The sequence below is a fragment of the Penaeus monodon genome, chromosome 10 (assembly GCF_015228065.2).
Source record: "Penaeus monodon isolate SGIC_2016 chromosome 10, NSTDA_Pmon_1, whole genome shotgun sequence".
NCBI classification, from domain to species: domain Eukaryota; kingdom Metazoa; phylum Arthropoda; class Malacostraca; order Decapoda; family Penaeidae; genus Penaeus; species Penaeus monodon.
The window spans coordinates 11,466,637-11,484,136 of record NC_051395.1 but is presented as its reverse complement, the minus strand read 5'-3'; the positions used below and the strand labels follow the sequence as shown (position 1 = coordinate 11,484,136).

The 17,500-nt window shown below is 29.5% G+C and overlaps 1 protein-coding gene across 1 annotated transcript in view; it reads right to left on the bottom strand.

Moving 5' to 3' along the window:
- Positions 1-1,922: 1,922 nt before the first annotated feature.
- LOC119577830 (RPA-interacting protein A-like) overlaps positions 1,923-17,500 on the bottom strand; it is a 52,322-nt gene continuing 36,744 nt past the window's right edge. Inside the window, exons 4-6 of the mRNA XM_037925424.1 lie at positions 5,692-5,792; positions 5,421-5,552; positions 1,923-3,735 (exon numbers count right to left, since the gene is read on the bottom strand). Coding sequence (XP_037781352.1) covers positions 3,592-3,735; positions 5,421-5,552; positions 5,692-5,792 — 377 coding nt within the window. The 3' untranslated portion in view covers positions 1,923-3,591. The remainder of the gene's footprint in view (positions 3,736-5,420; positions 5,553-5,691; positions 5,793-17,500) is intronic.

Here is a 17,500-nt window from a genome sequence, read left to right as displayed (position 1 = left end):
TCCTCAGCTTTTTAAAAGATTTCTTTTGACGGCACCTTTTTCAAACCCCTGTTGGGGAAAGGTTTTCAAGGGGAGGGGCACCAGGGAAAAAATGAGAGAACTGTTGCTATGTTTTATAAAAAATCAAAATTTTTTTTTGGGCCCAAAAAAAATATATCTCAAGGAAAAAGGGTACGGCAAATCTAATCCCCTGTGTGGAGCAAGTTAATGGGTTTTAAAAAAAACAAAAATTTTTGCCAGCATTTTAGCACTATGGGTAAAATATTTCGGTAAAAAAAGGGAAAAATAAATTAAAAAGATTAGGATAGTGCACAGAAAAAGGGGGGTGAAGAAGATAAAGGGAAAAAGGGGAAAAAAGAAAAGGCCGTGGGAAGAAGAGAAGACCGGGGCAAAATTTGGTTTTGGCCCGGCTGGAGGGCCAAAGAAACAACTGCCTTGGGGCCTTTAGTCTCGTTCCTAAGCCGTCCCTTCTTTTTTTTTTGTTTTTTTGTTTTTTTGTTCCTTTTTTTCTCCCTTCCCCCCTCCCCCCCCCTTTTCCCCTCTCAAACCTCAAAAACTGGGTTTTTATATTAAAAAAATGTGCACTTTTTTTAAAAAAAGGGGGGTACCAAAAACCAAACTTCCCCTAGGGGTTTGAAACCCTGTGAAAGTACTTGCCCCTTTTTTGGTTTTTCAATTTGGGCTATTGTTCCCCCCCACCCCCCAGGTTAATTTTTTTAGGGGCCCCCATTTTTTCACAATCCAAGTGGTTTTTTTTTTTCCAAAAAGGAGTAAGTTGCTTCAAACTAATTCTAATTAGAAGTAGCTCAATCTAGCATGATTAACAGTTTGGCAATGTCCATGTATAAAATTATAATCAATTAATATATGGATAAAATCTGAAGAGTATGCAACTAAAGATTTATAAAAGATAATTTATTTATAAAGACGTCAATAAAATCTTGTGCTATTTATTTCAATGTTGTTGTTGGAATAACCAAGATAAAGGTGGTGAAATGCATTAAATATTGAGGAATGTAAGCCTAATGCAAATTGGATATTGTTGCATAGAAAGTGTCTGAAAATATATAGACTATGTCTCTATAAACTGGATTATATTATTTTCAGACAGAGCACTTGCATATGTACACTGTCAGTCAAACTATTATTTCAATTCATTAGAAATTGATTAATGTATTTTAGTTGGAAGCTTCTTTCTCTTTACTTTTTTTGTTTGTTCTTTAGAGTAGTCAAACATATTCAATATTTGAAATGTAATGAACTCTCATACAAAGGAATAACTGTTTATTTACATTACTAAAACTTCATAACAATTTCATTAGCAATAATGTTATAAATACTTTCTTACATAAAAATTAAATGGGACAAAAAGGCCAAAAAATATATAAAGATTTTTTCCTCTGTCTAACACCATATGCTCCCTGAAATCATAAAAAAATCTATGGAAGAAGTTTTGTGCACATTCAACAAGTTTTATATCAAGCAAGGGGCATACCAGTAGCATTAATAACAGTATAAGAACAGCTGTATTATCTTCAAATTTAAAATACTTTTATGCAGAATACAAAAAAAGAGTACTTTATTTGTTTAGCATGAACTATTCACCAGAAAAAAAACTATTTACTATACAACCTTTTAAAATGGTTTAGTGTAAACCTAATGACATGAATATTAAGATGTCTGCAAAATAGAAAACCATTCTCAATAACGTACCACTTACAATGCTCTATACAAATAACATTTAACATTATTTTTGTATATGCTCATATCATTCATTCTTTTTGATACAGGCATTCAAAATCTTTAAAAGAGGACTCACTGTCAACAACTAACTCCACACAATATCTTTCTCCATTTTGGTTTGGTATGCTTCCTTCCATTACACATATCTGTGTAGCATTTGATTTGAATGAAAAGAGTTTTTTACTGTATCAAATGGAGTTTTTATTGATCCTGTATGCATTTCATACATTACTATAGGCCTTCAGAAAACATCTCGGAAATCACATCAGGCTTATTTATTTCTATTTGGTGAATGTCAATTATCCATGGCATTTTCTTTGATGCAACAAAGTATAAAGATATCTGGAAGAAATCTTAGACTGAAATTACAGCAATTGTCAAAAAAGATACTAAATGCAATATTTCTACCTAAAAGTACTGGATCACATATAATAGTAATAATTCTACCTACATCACGTGTCAAAACCCTTACAAATTTTAAATACAGTACTCCCTCCATATCACAGAATACAAGCAAAAATCACAAAAGATATAACTTTAATGTCTTTGCATTACCAAAATAGCATATGGCACTATATAACCAGCAATATACCAATGAACTGCTGAATAATCCAGTGGCAAATTCCACTTCACCTAAAGCCTATGACTTGGCAGACCATTTACAATGCAAATTTTTCATTACCTCATAATATTGAAGCCATAGAATAGTATATACTTTATCAATGGTTATTAGAAAATGTTCTAGCCTAAACTTTCATGATGCATTTCATTAATTAACAAGAATATGCAAAAAAATATTACAATCATTCTCGAAGGTAAGCCCTGTCATATCACACCACATTACACCTTATCAAAATTATGATTAGGTGAAGCACAAATTTGTACTTCACAGATAACGGTCTTTGAAACTTACATCTTATCATAATCCGCTACCAATTAACACAAATTCCATTCCAATTAATAATTTTCCACCCTTATCCTACATGAAAAGTTTTAGCTAAATTTACACAGGGAATGCGCATTGAAATCATTTATACATGTAATTAAAAATAATGATGTAAACAAAATAACTAACAAATAATAGACAAATAATGTGAGTTAAAATTCAAAAACTAAATTTGATTATATATTAAAATTATTCCTTTGGTATGTTCTTCGCACAAACATGTATTAAAAAATATATCTGAAATACTTTTTTATTGTTGTAATTATATTTATGAAAGAATTAACTTTGGGATTTCAGGCTAAGACAACATTATTTAAAATGTATTACTCAACTGTTAGCATTTTCGCTTTTCTCTTTACCGACACTTACTAACCTTTTAATGGCAGACCTCTCATATATTCCCTTGAATCTTCTATGTTATACTCTTCATGTAGATGAAATGTATATGATATCACTAAAGACACTACACAGCAAATTGACTTACATTATATGGAAATACTTGGAAAAAAAAAAAATGTATCTCCTGATGATACTTTTAAAGATGCAACAGAATCATGTGATGCAAACCATCACAGTTATTTTGTAAGGCCTCAGCAGATGATGATGAATATACAGTAGTAAAATTATATATCAAAAAGTCAAAGGTTTATATAAATCAAGAAATAATATCATGTAAATGGTCCTAATGCACACACACCAGTGATCACTAAAAATCTTAAGAAAAATATGTGCCAAACAAGACATTTACAGTTGATTCTATTAAAAAAAGTTAGTGCTATTGAAAATCTCACACACACCACATGGGAGAAGAAATGGAGCCTCTCATATTTCACAGCATAAACTTGATTGACGATTGTATACAATGAGTTTAATTCAAAATATGTGCAAGACAAGCTTTGGAATTACACTAGGAAGGACATCCAATCACAGATACTGCATGTGATTAATACATTGGCACCTTGAGTGTCTGTGGTTGGTGTGAAGGACATCTGTCCTGCACAGCTCTGGCCATGATGAGATATTGTGTTCTCTAAACTAGATTTCACCTGAAAATATACAGAAAAACTGTTAGGAACCAACTGTACCTACTTCCTGTGATTAAGATATGTACAAATATAAACCAAAACTTCAAACACAATTGTCCCTAACTTTCATTCTTTTCCTTTTTTGCAAGCTTGCAGATAAATATGAAAATATAAAAAATATAAAATACATTTAAAAGGAAAGCCACAACATTTTAGAACTTTTTGAAAGTGGTATGTATGAGAATGAATAATTCAGTAATGAAAAGTAAAATTAATTGCATATTCATTATCATATAGGAGGAAAAGTTAATATCAATTGTATATTCATTATCATACTAAAGGAAAAATTAACATCAGTTTGCGCTACATAATGTATAAGCCCTTTTTACCTCACTATGTTCTAGCTGCCCTAACCTCTATAGCATGTTACTCTGGGGACATCTACAAACAGCTCTTAGTTTTATATATACTTCTAATATGAGCTGCAAGTCTTTCAATATTACCTTCAGTTTAATGACAAATTTCTGTTTTGTAATATAAAATCTTGTTTAAAAACTGTTCTTCAACCTATGTAGGAATCCAACAGATGGCTTTAATTCTCTGGCCTGGGAAATGATAGGTGCATGTATCTGAATAGAATATACACATAATACAAGAAAATATAATTCAGAAAATTGAGGAGGAGACTGAAGAGAATTGCTATCAAATAAGTACATAGAAAACATGAACATTCATTCACAATGCTTTCAGTATGGCTGCCAGTGCAGGGAAATAACACAATATGTGATGTTTCGGTTCAATTCTAAATATTAAATAGGCATCCTGAAATCTAAACATAAAATATGACCCTTCACACTAGATTATTCATATTTTGTAGTCCCATAACAATTATTGGCTAAGCAGTTGTATATTCCTTTGTGAAAGAAAATGCCAAGAATAGCTAATTTTTCTCTTTACAATTTTGATTCACTCCCCTACCTGCCTTTGCCCCCAAAAGAAATAGCTGAATAAGACTTGCTTGCTTACTTGATTAAATACATGCAAGATCCTATAAGTGGCTCCTACTAGGGCTAGCAACTATGAAATGAACTTGATGAGGGACAGAATCTGACTCAGCCCTCATCCTTTCAGGACCACTTGGTGATTCATCTGGTATGGAATCTGACATTTACATTTCATTTTTTACTTTTTGTTTGCAATTTGGCAGAAAATTGTGCATTTATAAACCTGCTTTTCTCCATCTCCAACGTCTCTTACCTTATGGAGTAAAATTCTATAGACCTTATTGACAGCTCTTGCGAAGTATGATAACAGATTTCTTTATTCCCAGTTAGTTTTTTAAGTAAGTGTTCACAGTGATTCATGATTTGGGATAGACCCTATCTACCCTTTCCAGGATTGCTGTCCAGAATTTATCTTTTCTTGTTCAAGATATTGGACTTTTTTTTTTTTTTTTACTACCGTTTCAAATATTTTCATCATGTGAAATGTTAGTGTTACTTGTCTGCAGCTTTTGACCTGATCTTTATTTCCACTTTTATAGATAGGAATGATATGCCCACTTTCCATGGACATGGGATAATTGGATAATTCCCATATCAAAGGATTTCCTCCACAAATTTGTCAGTGGCTTTACTATCTTTTCTTTACAGTAATTTTAAGCAAAATGAATGTAAGACAAATTAAAGAATACATTGCTAACTCACAGTATTAAGTGTTAGATTGGCTCCTTGCAGAGCTAAACCACAACCACAGGCAAGAACATTTGCAGCAGCTTCAGCACCAGATGCTTCCATCCCTGCACCTTGTCTCCTTGCCACCTCTTGTAAACCTTGTACCTGTAAATATTTTCCTTCATTTAAGTGTGTACAGTATACATTTTTCAATAACAGAATGGTGTTTACAAAGATTTCTTAAATGATGCAGTAAACCACTATGAATAATAAATGAATATGCATATAAAAGGTGGAAGCTTACCTGACAAACTGGGCAGATAACTTCTTCATTTTGCTGAGCTGCCACTTGACTTGCTAACATTGCAGCATCATAATTTAGAACTTCAATTAGAAGTCTCTCTTCTACAAAGAAAATAAAGAAAGATATATCAATCAGTCTGAAACTTCTATTTCAATGCATTAATCTTAATAAATTCAATCATTCAGGTCTCATTACTTAAATTTATATGATTGTTTAAGTTCCTTATATTACACACTTCCAGTGTAACATGTACTACATTTCTGGTAATAAGTGATCAAGGTTGAATACCTTTTATGAATATCTTTCACGATTCCAGAAAATAGTAATCTATGTAAATGTATACTGTATATTCACTTTCTTTTATAAGATTGTATCCAAATAAAGTTACGTAATCAGAATAAACAAAAACTCCATCTACATCTCTATCCAAATCATACCAAAAATGCATTTACTCATCCTAAACTGCAAGGTGTAAAAAAGTACAAGGCTCACCATTCACTTGTTATTCTATGGCCATTTCAACTTTAAATATGTATTCACAATGATATAAAAATATTCCTTACCTCCTATTTAATTTATAATCTTATTTACATCACTAAACAACTTTGGAAAATTCAATATTCTTTTTTTCAATGAAAAAGTTTCAAATTAAGCAAGAAATAAATTGGTCATATATGAACCATAAATAAAAACATTAACTGAATCGCAAGACACTCCTCTAACCATTACACAAGAGCAAACATCTGGGACTGGCTGTTGTAAATTAACACAAAGCAACTGTCTACTGAATTAAGAATGTACTTGCCTGTCCCTCTGACTCCTAGTGATGTGAATCTTTCCTTTAAGGAAAAAACTGTCATCAACCTTTCTAATGACTGGTGACCCTATCCAATGTACAAACTGAATGGAGCTATCTGGCAATAATACATCACAGAACTGGAGTGCCATGCCCTGGAAAATCACTTATTTTGCTTTAGGCATCATGGAGATGACACACAAAAGCTAGTGGAGGGAAAAGCAGACAGACTTGTGGGAGTGAACTTTGTGAACAAACCCCAGTGTCTGTATACCAGATATCCACAAGCAAGCCCTTGCAACAAGGGATTAAAGGAGAAACCATACCGATCTGTCCATATGGGTTTTGTAGTCTTACCCATTATCAAACATACAGACTATTAAGCTAAAATAAGTCACTCAGTTGAAATTAACTATCAAAACTATTAATATAGCCAATTATATAATTTGTATACTAATTGTATCCATTCCAAATAATACATACACACACAAGCAAATTCAACTCCCTCACTCTTATGTATGGGCTATACTGTGACAATAAATGTATTTATTTACACTAGTTGTATTCTTTAACAACTCTAAACAACAGATTATATTAGTATGTCAAGTTTTTTAATCTTTTCTTAAACAAACAAACAAGTATTATAAGCCTAAAGAAATATTTCCAATGAGGAAAACCTCAGAAAAATTTACTAAAGTCTGTTAATACTTAGAAATTTGGGAAAAAAATAACTAAAATTAATAATAATATAAATCATGTATTACTATATATAACTATATAATAATAATAACATATAATCTACATATATAATACTACATATATATATATCATATAATATACACTAATATAAAACAAAATATAATAATACATAATAACATAATAACTATAATACATCATAATTAACACATATATATAGATATATACAACAACATATGATATAACATGGATATAATACAGATATATACATATACAAAATCATAACAATTATAACATATAGATAATATAAACAATATATATACTAGTATATCACATATATACACATATATATATACATATATAAATATAAACATATATACAAATATATAATATATATATTAACAATAGACAATATACACATAATAGAAAACAATAATTACATAATATATTACATACTTTAAGAATAATATATAATATATATACAATATATATACATACAATATATGTACAATATAGTAACACATATAATATACATAATATATATACCATATAATATAACAATATAATAATAATAATATAATAATATATATACAACAATTAAAATATATATATATTTTATATATAATATATTATATAATATAATATATAACACATATAATATACAAGATTATATATATAAATTATACACATATAATAACATAATATATATAAATGATATATAATAATATATATATATATATATATATATAATATATATACAATATATATAATATATATATAATATATATATACAATATATATATAAATATATATAAAAATATATATATATATAATATAATATAGTATTACATACTATTATAAATGAATAATACATATATATACATATATATTATATATAACCATATTTATACTTAATAATCACATTATATAATAATATGACCATATATAATATATATATATAAATATATATAATATATATAAATCAAATAATATAAATACATATATAATCATAATAATATCATGAATTAATCATGATCTATAGAAATTAAATATTAACATAAACAATATATATAAATATATACATACCTTAATTATTAAAAACTATATATCATTACATATCATATATTATAATACCCAACCATAAATATAAAATTTACTAAAAATAACAACTATACTAAATAATATACATATATACATAAAATAAACAAAATATAAATAATATATATACATTCATAATTAACATACTAATATATAATAATATTATATATAATACATATAATATATACAATATATATTAACATATATATATATAATATATACATATATATATAATATATATATATCTTTAAAATTTAATATATTATCACTATACTAATATATATAATATCCTATATTTTAATTATATTCTTGTATATTTATATATGTATTATACGAATGTGTTATATATATAGTAATATATATTATATATATCGTTGACATATATGTATATATATGTACCATTAAGATATATAATTATGCATATGATATATACTGATCAATAATAGATTTATATTATATAAATATATATAATATATACAATATATATATTTCTAATATTTATAATATAGACGTTATTGATTGCTATATTTTTATAGTAATCTTATTACTATGTATGGTTTATATTATACATATATAGTAGAAATAGTAATCTATGGGAATAATGTACTATATATGTGACATATAATATATATATAAATAATTATAATATATATATAATATATAAATATATGATATATATATATATAAATATATATATATATATATATATGTATATATATATTATATATATAGTGTAATATATTGTGTATTATATATGTGATATAATATAGTATTATATATGATATATATATTATATATATATAATATGTATATATGTATTATATATTTTTATATATATGTGATATATTAGTATATATATTATATGTATATAATATAGGGATATTGTATTGTATATATATTAATTTTATATGTAATATTATATATTATAAAATATATATAAATATATATATGTGGTACATATATATGTGGTCTATAATGTGTGTAAATATAATGGTGTACATATATATGGGTTAAATATACGTGTGTACATATATACGGTGTAATATATACGGTGTACATTAAAAGTGTGTACAATATACGTGTGTACATATATAGTGGTAAAATATTCGGTGTACATATATAGTGTGTACATTATCGGTGTAAACTATATATGTGTACATATATTGATATATGTATAAATATGATATATAGAAAATATAGTATATGTATATATATATGTATAATATGTAATATATAGGTATTATATGTATATATATATGTGTAATTATGTATTATAGTGTGTATATATAGTATATATTGTGTGTATATATATTTATAATGTGTATATAAGATATATTGTGTATATATATGTAATATATGGTATAATAGTATATTATGTGTTATATATGTATAATTGTGGGGTAATAGTAATAGTGTATATAATGTATTATAGTGTATATTTTTATAATATGTATATTTTTGTAATTATTATAATATGTGTATATATATGATTATATATATGTATATATATAGTTTAATATGTTATATATGTTATATATAGTATATAACATCGTACATTTGTATGATGTATGTATTTTTTTATTTATTTTGTACCACGCATTTCAAAAGTTTAAGACTTTAGAAAATTTTTCTGAGGTTTTTCTTTGGGAAATATTTCTTTGGCTTAAAATACTTTTTTTGTTTTTTTAAAAAAAAGATTAAAAAACGACATACTAATATAATCTGTTGTTTAGATTTGTTAAAAAATACAACAGTGTAAATAAAACTTTTATGTCACAGTATAGCCCAACATAAGAGTGGGGGAGTTAAATTTTGTTTGTGGTTTATTATTATTGGAATGGATACAATAAGTATACAAATTATATAATTGGCTATATTAATATTTTGATAGTTAATTTCAACTGAGTGATTATTTTGCTTAATAGTCTTATGTTTGTAAGGGGTAAGGGACTAAAAACCCATAGGGGACAGATGGGTTGGTTTTCCTTTAACCCCTTGTGCAAGGGTTTCTTGTGGATATCTGGTATACAGACACTGGGTTTGTTCACAAATTCACTCCACAAGTCTGTCTGTTTTTCCCCTCCACTAGCTTTTTGGCATCTCCATGATGCCTAAAGAAAAATAAGTATTTTCCGGGCATGGCCTCCAGTTCGGATGTTTAGCCAGATAGCTCCATTCAGTTTTACATTGGATAGGGTCACATCATTAGAAAGGTTATGACAGTTTTTTCCCTTTAAAAAGGAAAGATTCACAAAATAGGAGTCAGAGGGCGGCAAGTACATTCTTAATTCAGTAGAAGTTTCTTTGTGTTAAATTTTCAAAAAGCCCCGTCCCAGATGTTTTCCTTGTGTAATGGTAGGGAGTGTCTTGCGATTAGTTAATGTTTTATTTTGGTTTATATATGACCAATTTATTTTTTTGCTTTAATTTTAAAAATTTTTTCATTGAAAAAAAAATATTTAATTTCCAAAGTTGTTTGGATGTAAATAAGATTATAAAATTTAAAAAGGGGTAAGGAAAATTTTTTTATCATTTGAATACATATTTAAAATTTAAATGGCCCTAGAATAACAAGGAATGGGGAGCCTTGTATTTTTTTCACCTTGCGTTAGGGTGATAAATGATTTTTGGTTTTGATTTGGATAGAGATTAGATGGATTTTGTTTATTCTGATTTTGTAACTTTTTGGTACAAACTTATAAAAGAAAGTGAATATCAGTATACATTCCATTTGATTACTATTTTCTGGGAAACGTGAAAGATATTCATAAAAGGTATTCAACCCTTTATCACTTTTACCAGAAATGTAGTACATGTTACACTGGAAGGGTAAATTTTAAAAGGAAATTAAACAAAACAATAAATTAAGAAGAGACCTGAAAGATTGAATTTATTAAGATTAAGCATTTAAATAGAAGTTTCAGATGATTGATATATTTTCTTTATTTCTTTTTAGAAAAGAGACTTCTAATTGAAGTTCAAATTATGATGCTGCAATGTTAGCAAGCAAGGGCAGCTCAGCAAATGAAGGTTATTTCCCCGTTTTTCAGTAAATTTCCCCCTTTTTTGCATATTTTATTTTTTTATTCATAGTGGGTTTTCGCATCATTTAAGAAATCTTTTTAAACACCCTTCTGTTATTGAAAAAATGTATACTGACACATTAAATGAGGAAAAAAAATTTTCAGGTACAAGGTTTACAAAAGGGGAAGGGGACAAGGTGCAGGGTGGGGAAGCATTGGTGCTGAAGCTGCGAAATGTTCTTGCCCGTGGGTTTTGGGTTTTGCCTGCAAGGAGCCAATCTAAAATTAATACTGTGAGTTAGCAATGTATTTTTTTAATTTGTCTTAGATTTATTTTTCTTAAAATTACGTAAGAAAAGATAGTAAACCACTGACAAATTTGTGGAGGAAATCTTTATATGGGGAAATTTTCCAAATTTTCCCAAAGCCAGGAAAGTGGGGTATCACCATCTATAAAAGTGGAAATAAAGATCAGGTCAAAAGTGCAAAAAGTAAACTAACATTACATGATGAAAATATTTGAAAGGTAGTAAAAAAAAAAAAAAAAAAAAATCCCAATATTTGACAAAGGGGAAAAAAAAAATTTTGGACAGCAACCTGGGAAAGAGTAGTAGGGTCTACCCAAACATGAATCACTTGAACATTTTCTTAAAAAAAAACGGGAAAAAGAAATTGTTATCATACTTGCAAGAGCTGTCAATAGGTCTATAGAATTTTTTCCCCTAAGGTAAGAGAATTGGAGATGGAGAAAAAACAGGTTTATAAATGCACAATTTTCTGCCAAATTGCAAAAACAAAAAGTAAAAAAGAAAAGTAAATGTCAGATTCCCTACCCGATGAATCACCAAGTGGTCTGAAAAAGGATGAGGCTGAGTAGTTCTGTCCCCCATCAAGTTATTTTATAGTGCAAACCCTAGTAGGGGCCCCTTATAGGGTCTTGCATGTATTTAATCAAGTAAGCAAGCAAGTCTTATTCAGCATTTTTTTTGGGGGGCAAAGGCAGGTAGGGGAGTGAATCAAAATTGTAAGAGAAAAATTAGCTATTTTTGGATTTTTTCACAAAAGGAAATTTTAACAACGCTTAGCCAGAAATTTTGGGACTACAAAATTGAATAATCAGTGGAAGGGTCAATTTTATGTTTAGTTTTCGGGCCTATTTTAAAATTTTAGAATGAACCGAAACATCACATATTGTGTTTTTTTCCCCTGCACTGGCAGCCTACGAAAGCAGGGAAATGAAGTTCGTTTTTTTTACTTATTGATAGCAATTTCTTCAGTTCCCCTAAATTTTTGAATTATATTTTTTGTATTATGTGTAATTCTATTCAGATACATGCACCTATCATTTCCCAGGCCAGAGTTTTAAACCCATCTGTTGGTTTTCCTACATGGGTTTGAAGAACTTTTTTTAAACAAGATTTATTTTACAAAAAAAAATTTTGTCTTTAAACTGAAGGTAATATTGAAAACTTGCAGTCATATTAGAAGATATATAAAACAAGAGCTGTTTGTAGAGTCCCCAGAGTAACATGCTATAGGGTTGGGGCAGCTAGAACATAGTGGGTAAAAAGGGCTTAAAATTTATTTTGCGAAAAACTGATTTTAATTTTTCCTTTTAGTAGATAATGAATATAAAATTTGATATTACTTTTCCCCTATATGAAAAGGGGAAATGCAATTAATTTTATTTTTTCATTACGAATTATTCATTTCATACAACCATTTTCAAAAAGTTCAAAATGTTGTGGCTTTCTTTTAAATGTATTTTATATTTTTTTATATTTTATATTTTCTGCAAGCTTGAAAAAAAAGGAAAAGAATGAAAGTTAGGGACAATTGGTTGAATTTTTGGGTTTAATTTGTACATATCTAATCACAGGAAGTAGGTCATTTGGTTTTCCTAACAGTTTTTTGTATATTTTCAGGGAAATCTATTTTGAGAACAAAATTTCCATCAGGCCCCGAGCTGGGGACAGATGTCCTTCACACCCCCCCCACAGAACTAAAAGGTGCCAATGATTAATCACATGCAGTACTGTGTTTGGTGTCCTTCCTAGGAAATTTCCCAAAGTGTCTTGACATTTTTTGAATTAAACTCATTGTTACAATCGTCAATAAGTTTATGCTGTGAAATATGAGGGCTCCTTTTTCCCCCATGTGGTGTGTGTGAGTTTTAAATAGCACTAATTTTTTTAATAGAATCAACTGTAAATTTTTTGTTTGGAAATATTTTTTTAAGATTTTTGGGATTTCCGGGTGTGGTGCATTGGGGACCTTTTAATGATTTTTTCTTGATTTATAAAAACCCTTTTGACTTTTTTGAAATAATTTACTACTTTTAATTCATCATCATCTGCTAGGCCTTAAAAAAAACTGTGAGGTTTGCATCAATGTTTTGTTGCATCTTTAAAAGATCATCGGGGATCATTTTTTTTTTCCCAAATATTTTATTAAAGTAAGTCATTGCTGGTAGTGCTTTAGTGATATCATATACATTTTATCTACATGAAGAGTATAACATGAAGATTCAAGGGAATATATGAGAGGTCTGCCATTAAAAGGTTAGAAGTGCGGTAAGAGAAAAAACGAAAATGCTAACAGTTGAGTAATACATTTTAAATAAAGTTGTCTTAGCCTGAAATCCCAAGTTAAATTTTTTCATAAAATAATTACAACAATAAAAAAATATTTTTGATATATTTTTTAATACATGTTTTTGCGAAGAAATACCCAAAGAATAATTTTAATATATAATCAAATTTAGTTTTTGAATTTTAACTCACATTTTTTGTCTATTATTTGTTAGTTATTTTGTTTACATCATTATTTTAATTTTCATGTATAAATGATTTCAATGCGCATTCCCTGTGTAAATTAGCTTAAATTTTATGTAGGATAAGGGGGAAAATTATTAATTGCAATGGGGAAATTTTTGTTAATTTGGGAGGGGATTTGATAAGATGTAAGTTTCAAAAAAACCGTTATCTGGAAGTACAAATTTGTGTTCACCTAATCATAATTTTGATAAGGTGTAATGTGGGTGATTGACAGGGCTTTCCCTTTGAGAATGATTGTAATATTTTTTTGCTATTTTTAATTTAAAGAAATGCATCATGAAAGTTTTGGGGTAGAACATTTTTTTAATAAATTGATAAAATATATACTATTTTTATGGCTTAAATTTTGAGGTAAAAGAAAAAATTTGCATTGTAAATGGGCGCCCAAATCATAGGCTTTTTGGGAAAATGGAATTTTCCACGGGGTATTCAGCAGTTCATTTGGGATATTTTGGGGTTTATAGGCCATATGCATTTGGGGAATGCAAAGACATTAAAGTTTCTTTTTTGATTTTTGCTTGTATTCTTGATATGGAGGGAGTACTGTTTTAAAATTTTTAAAGGGGGTTTAACCCCGGGGAGTAGAATTTTTATATTTTAAAGGATCCCGTACTTTTAGGTAGAAATATTGCATTAGTATCTTTTTGACAATTGCGAATTTTAGTCTAAGATTTTTTCCAGATATTTTATACTTTTTTTTCATCAAAGAAAATGCCATTGATAATTGACATTCACCAAATAGAAATAAATAAGCCTGATGTGATTTCCGAGATGTTTTCTGAAGGCCTATAGTAATGTATGAAATGCATACAGGATCAATAAAAACTCCATTTGATACAGTAAAAAACTCTTTTCATTCAAAATCAAATGCTACACAAGATAATGTGTAAATGGAAGGAAGCATACCAAACCAAAATGGAGAAAAGATATTGTGTGGAGTTAGTTGTTGACAGTGAGTCCTCTTTTAAAGATTTTGAATGCCTGTATCATAAAGAATGCATGATATGAGCATATACAAAAATAATGTTAAATGTTATTTGTATAGAGCATTGTAAGTGGTACGTTATTGAGAATGGTTTTCTATTTTGCAGACATCTTAATATTCATGTCATTAGGTTTACACTAAACCATTTTAAAAGGTTGTATAGTAAATAGTTTTTTTCTGGTGAATAGTTCATGCTAAACAAATAAAGTACTCTTTTTTTGTATTCTGCATAAAAGTATTTTAAATTTGAAGATAATACAGCTGTTCTTATACTGTTATTAATGCTACTGGTATGCCCCTTGCTTGATATAAAACTTGTTGAATGTGCACAAAACTTCTTCCATAGATTTTTTTATGATTTCAGGGAGCATATGGTGTTAGACAGAGGAAAAAATCTTTATATATTTTTTTGGCCTTTTTGTCCCATTTAATTTTTATGTAAGAAAGTATTTATAACATTATTGCTAATGAAATTGTTATGAAGTTTTAGTAATGTAAATAAACAGTTATTCCTTTGTATGAGAGTTCATTACATTTCAAATATTGAATATGTTTGACTACTCTAAAGAACAAACAAAAAAAAGTAAAGAATGAAAGCTTCCAACTAGTAAATTAATCAATTTCTAATGAATTGAAATAATAGTTTGACTGACAGTGTACATATGCAAGTGCTCTGTCTGAAAATAATATAATCCAGTTTATAGAGACATAGTCTGTATATTTTCAGACACTTTCTATGCAACAATATCCAATTTGCATTAGGCTTACATTCCTCAATATTTAATGCATTTCACCACCTTTATCTTGGTTATTCCAACAGCAACATTGAAATAAATAGCATAAGATTTTATTGACGTCTTTATAGATAAATTATCTTTTATAAATCTTTAATTGCATACTCTTCAGATTTTATCCATATTTTAATTGATTATGATTTTATACATGGACATTGCCAAACTGTTAATCATGCTAGATTGAGCTACTTCTAATTAGAATTAGTTTGAAGCAACTTACTCCTTACGGCAAAACCACTTGGATTATCGAAAAAATAAACTTGGGGGGGGGGGGGGAAACAATAGACCAATTGATACAAGCAAGAAAGGCAAGTACTTTCACAGGGTTTCGAATCCCTAGTGGCAAGATTGGCTTTGGTACCTCCCTTTTCTTAGAAAGTGCACAGTCTTATATATAAACCAGTTTTGAGGTTTGAGAGAGAGAGAGAGGGGGGAGGGGGGGAGGGAGAAACAAAGGAACAGAGAAACAAAGAAACAAAGAAAGAGAGACGGCTTAGGAGACGAGACTGAGGCCCAAGGCAGTTGATCTTTGGACTCCAGCCGTGGCCACAACTAATTTTGCACGGTCTTCTCTTCTTCCCACGGCCTTTTCTTCTTTCCGTTTTCCTTATCTTCTTCATCCCCCTTTTCTGTGCACTTATCCTAATCGTTAACTTATTTTTACCTTTTTTACCGCAATACTTTATCATAGTGCTATATGACCTGGTCAAGTACATTTGTTTGTTTTAACCATTTTAACACAGTGATTAGATTTGCCGATATCGTTCCTTGAGATATATATTATGCAAAAAAAAGTTTGATTTCTATGAAAACATAGACAACAGTTCTCTCATCTTTCCTGCGTGTCCCTGCCCTTGCAAACCTTCCCAACAGAAGGTTTGACAAGGATGCCGTCAGTAGTAATCGTTAAGAAGCTGAGGCAGCCCAAGCTCATTCCGAATCCCTACATGTGTAAGCAGCTGTGACGTTCACGTGTCCTAGAAAAGAAACACTTCCTAGTGAAATAACTTTTTGCATTCTTTGTTACATAAATTATAACACTCACGCACGCACGCACGCACACACGCGCACACACTAACACTCGCACTCGCACTCGCACTCGCACTCGCTCGCCCCGCATCGCGCGCACTCCACGCACCCCACCATCCCCTCGCACCGCACACGCACCACACACACACACACTCACACCACACACACACACACACACACACACACACACACACACACACACACACACACACACATTTATATGTATATTTATATGTATGCGTACATGTATATAGGTATATATATATGTATATATGAATATGTACATCCCCCAAAACGCGCACACAGCACGGCACGCACGCACGCGCAACACCGCACGCACCGACGCACCACACACACACACACCACCCACCACCCACACACACACACACACACCACCACCACCACCACCACAAAACCCCCACCACCACCACACGAACACGCACGCCAAAAGCACGACACCAACCTGCATCGCATAACAACCACACACACACACAACCACACCACCAAAACCACCACACACCACACACACCAAAACCCCCACACACACACAC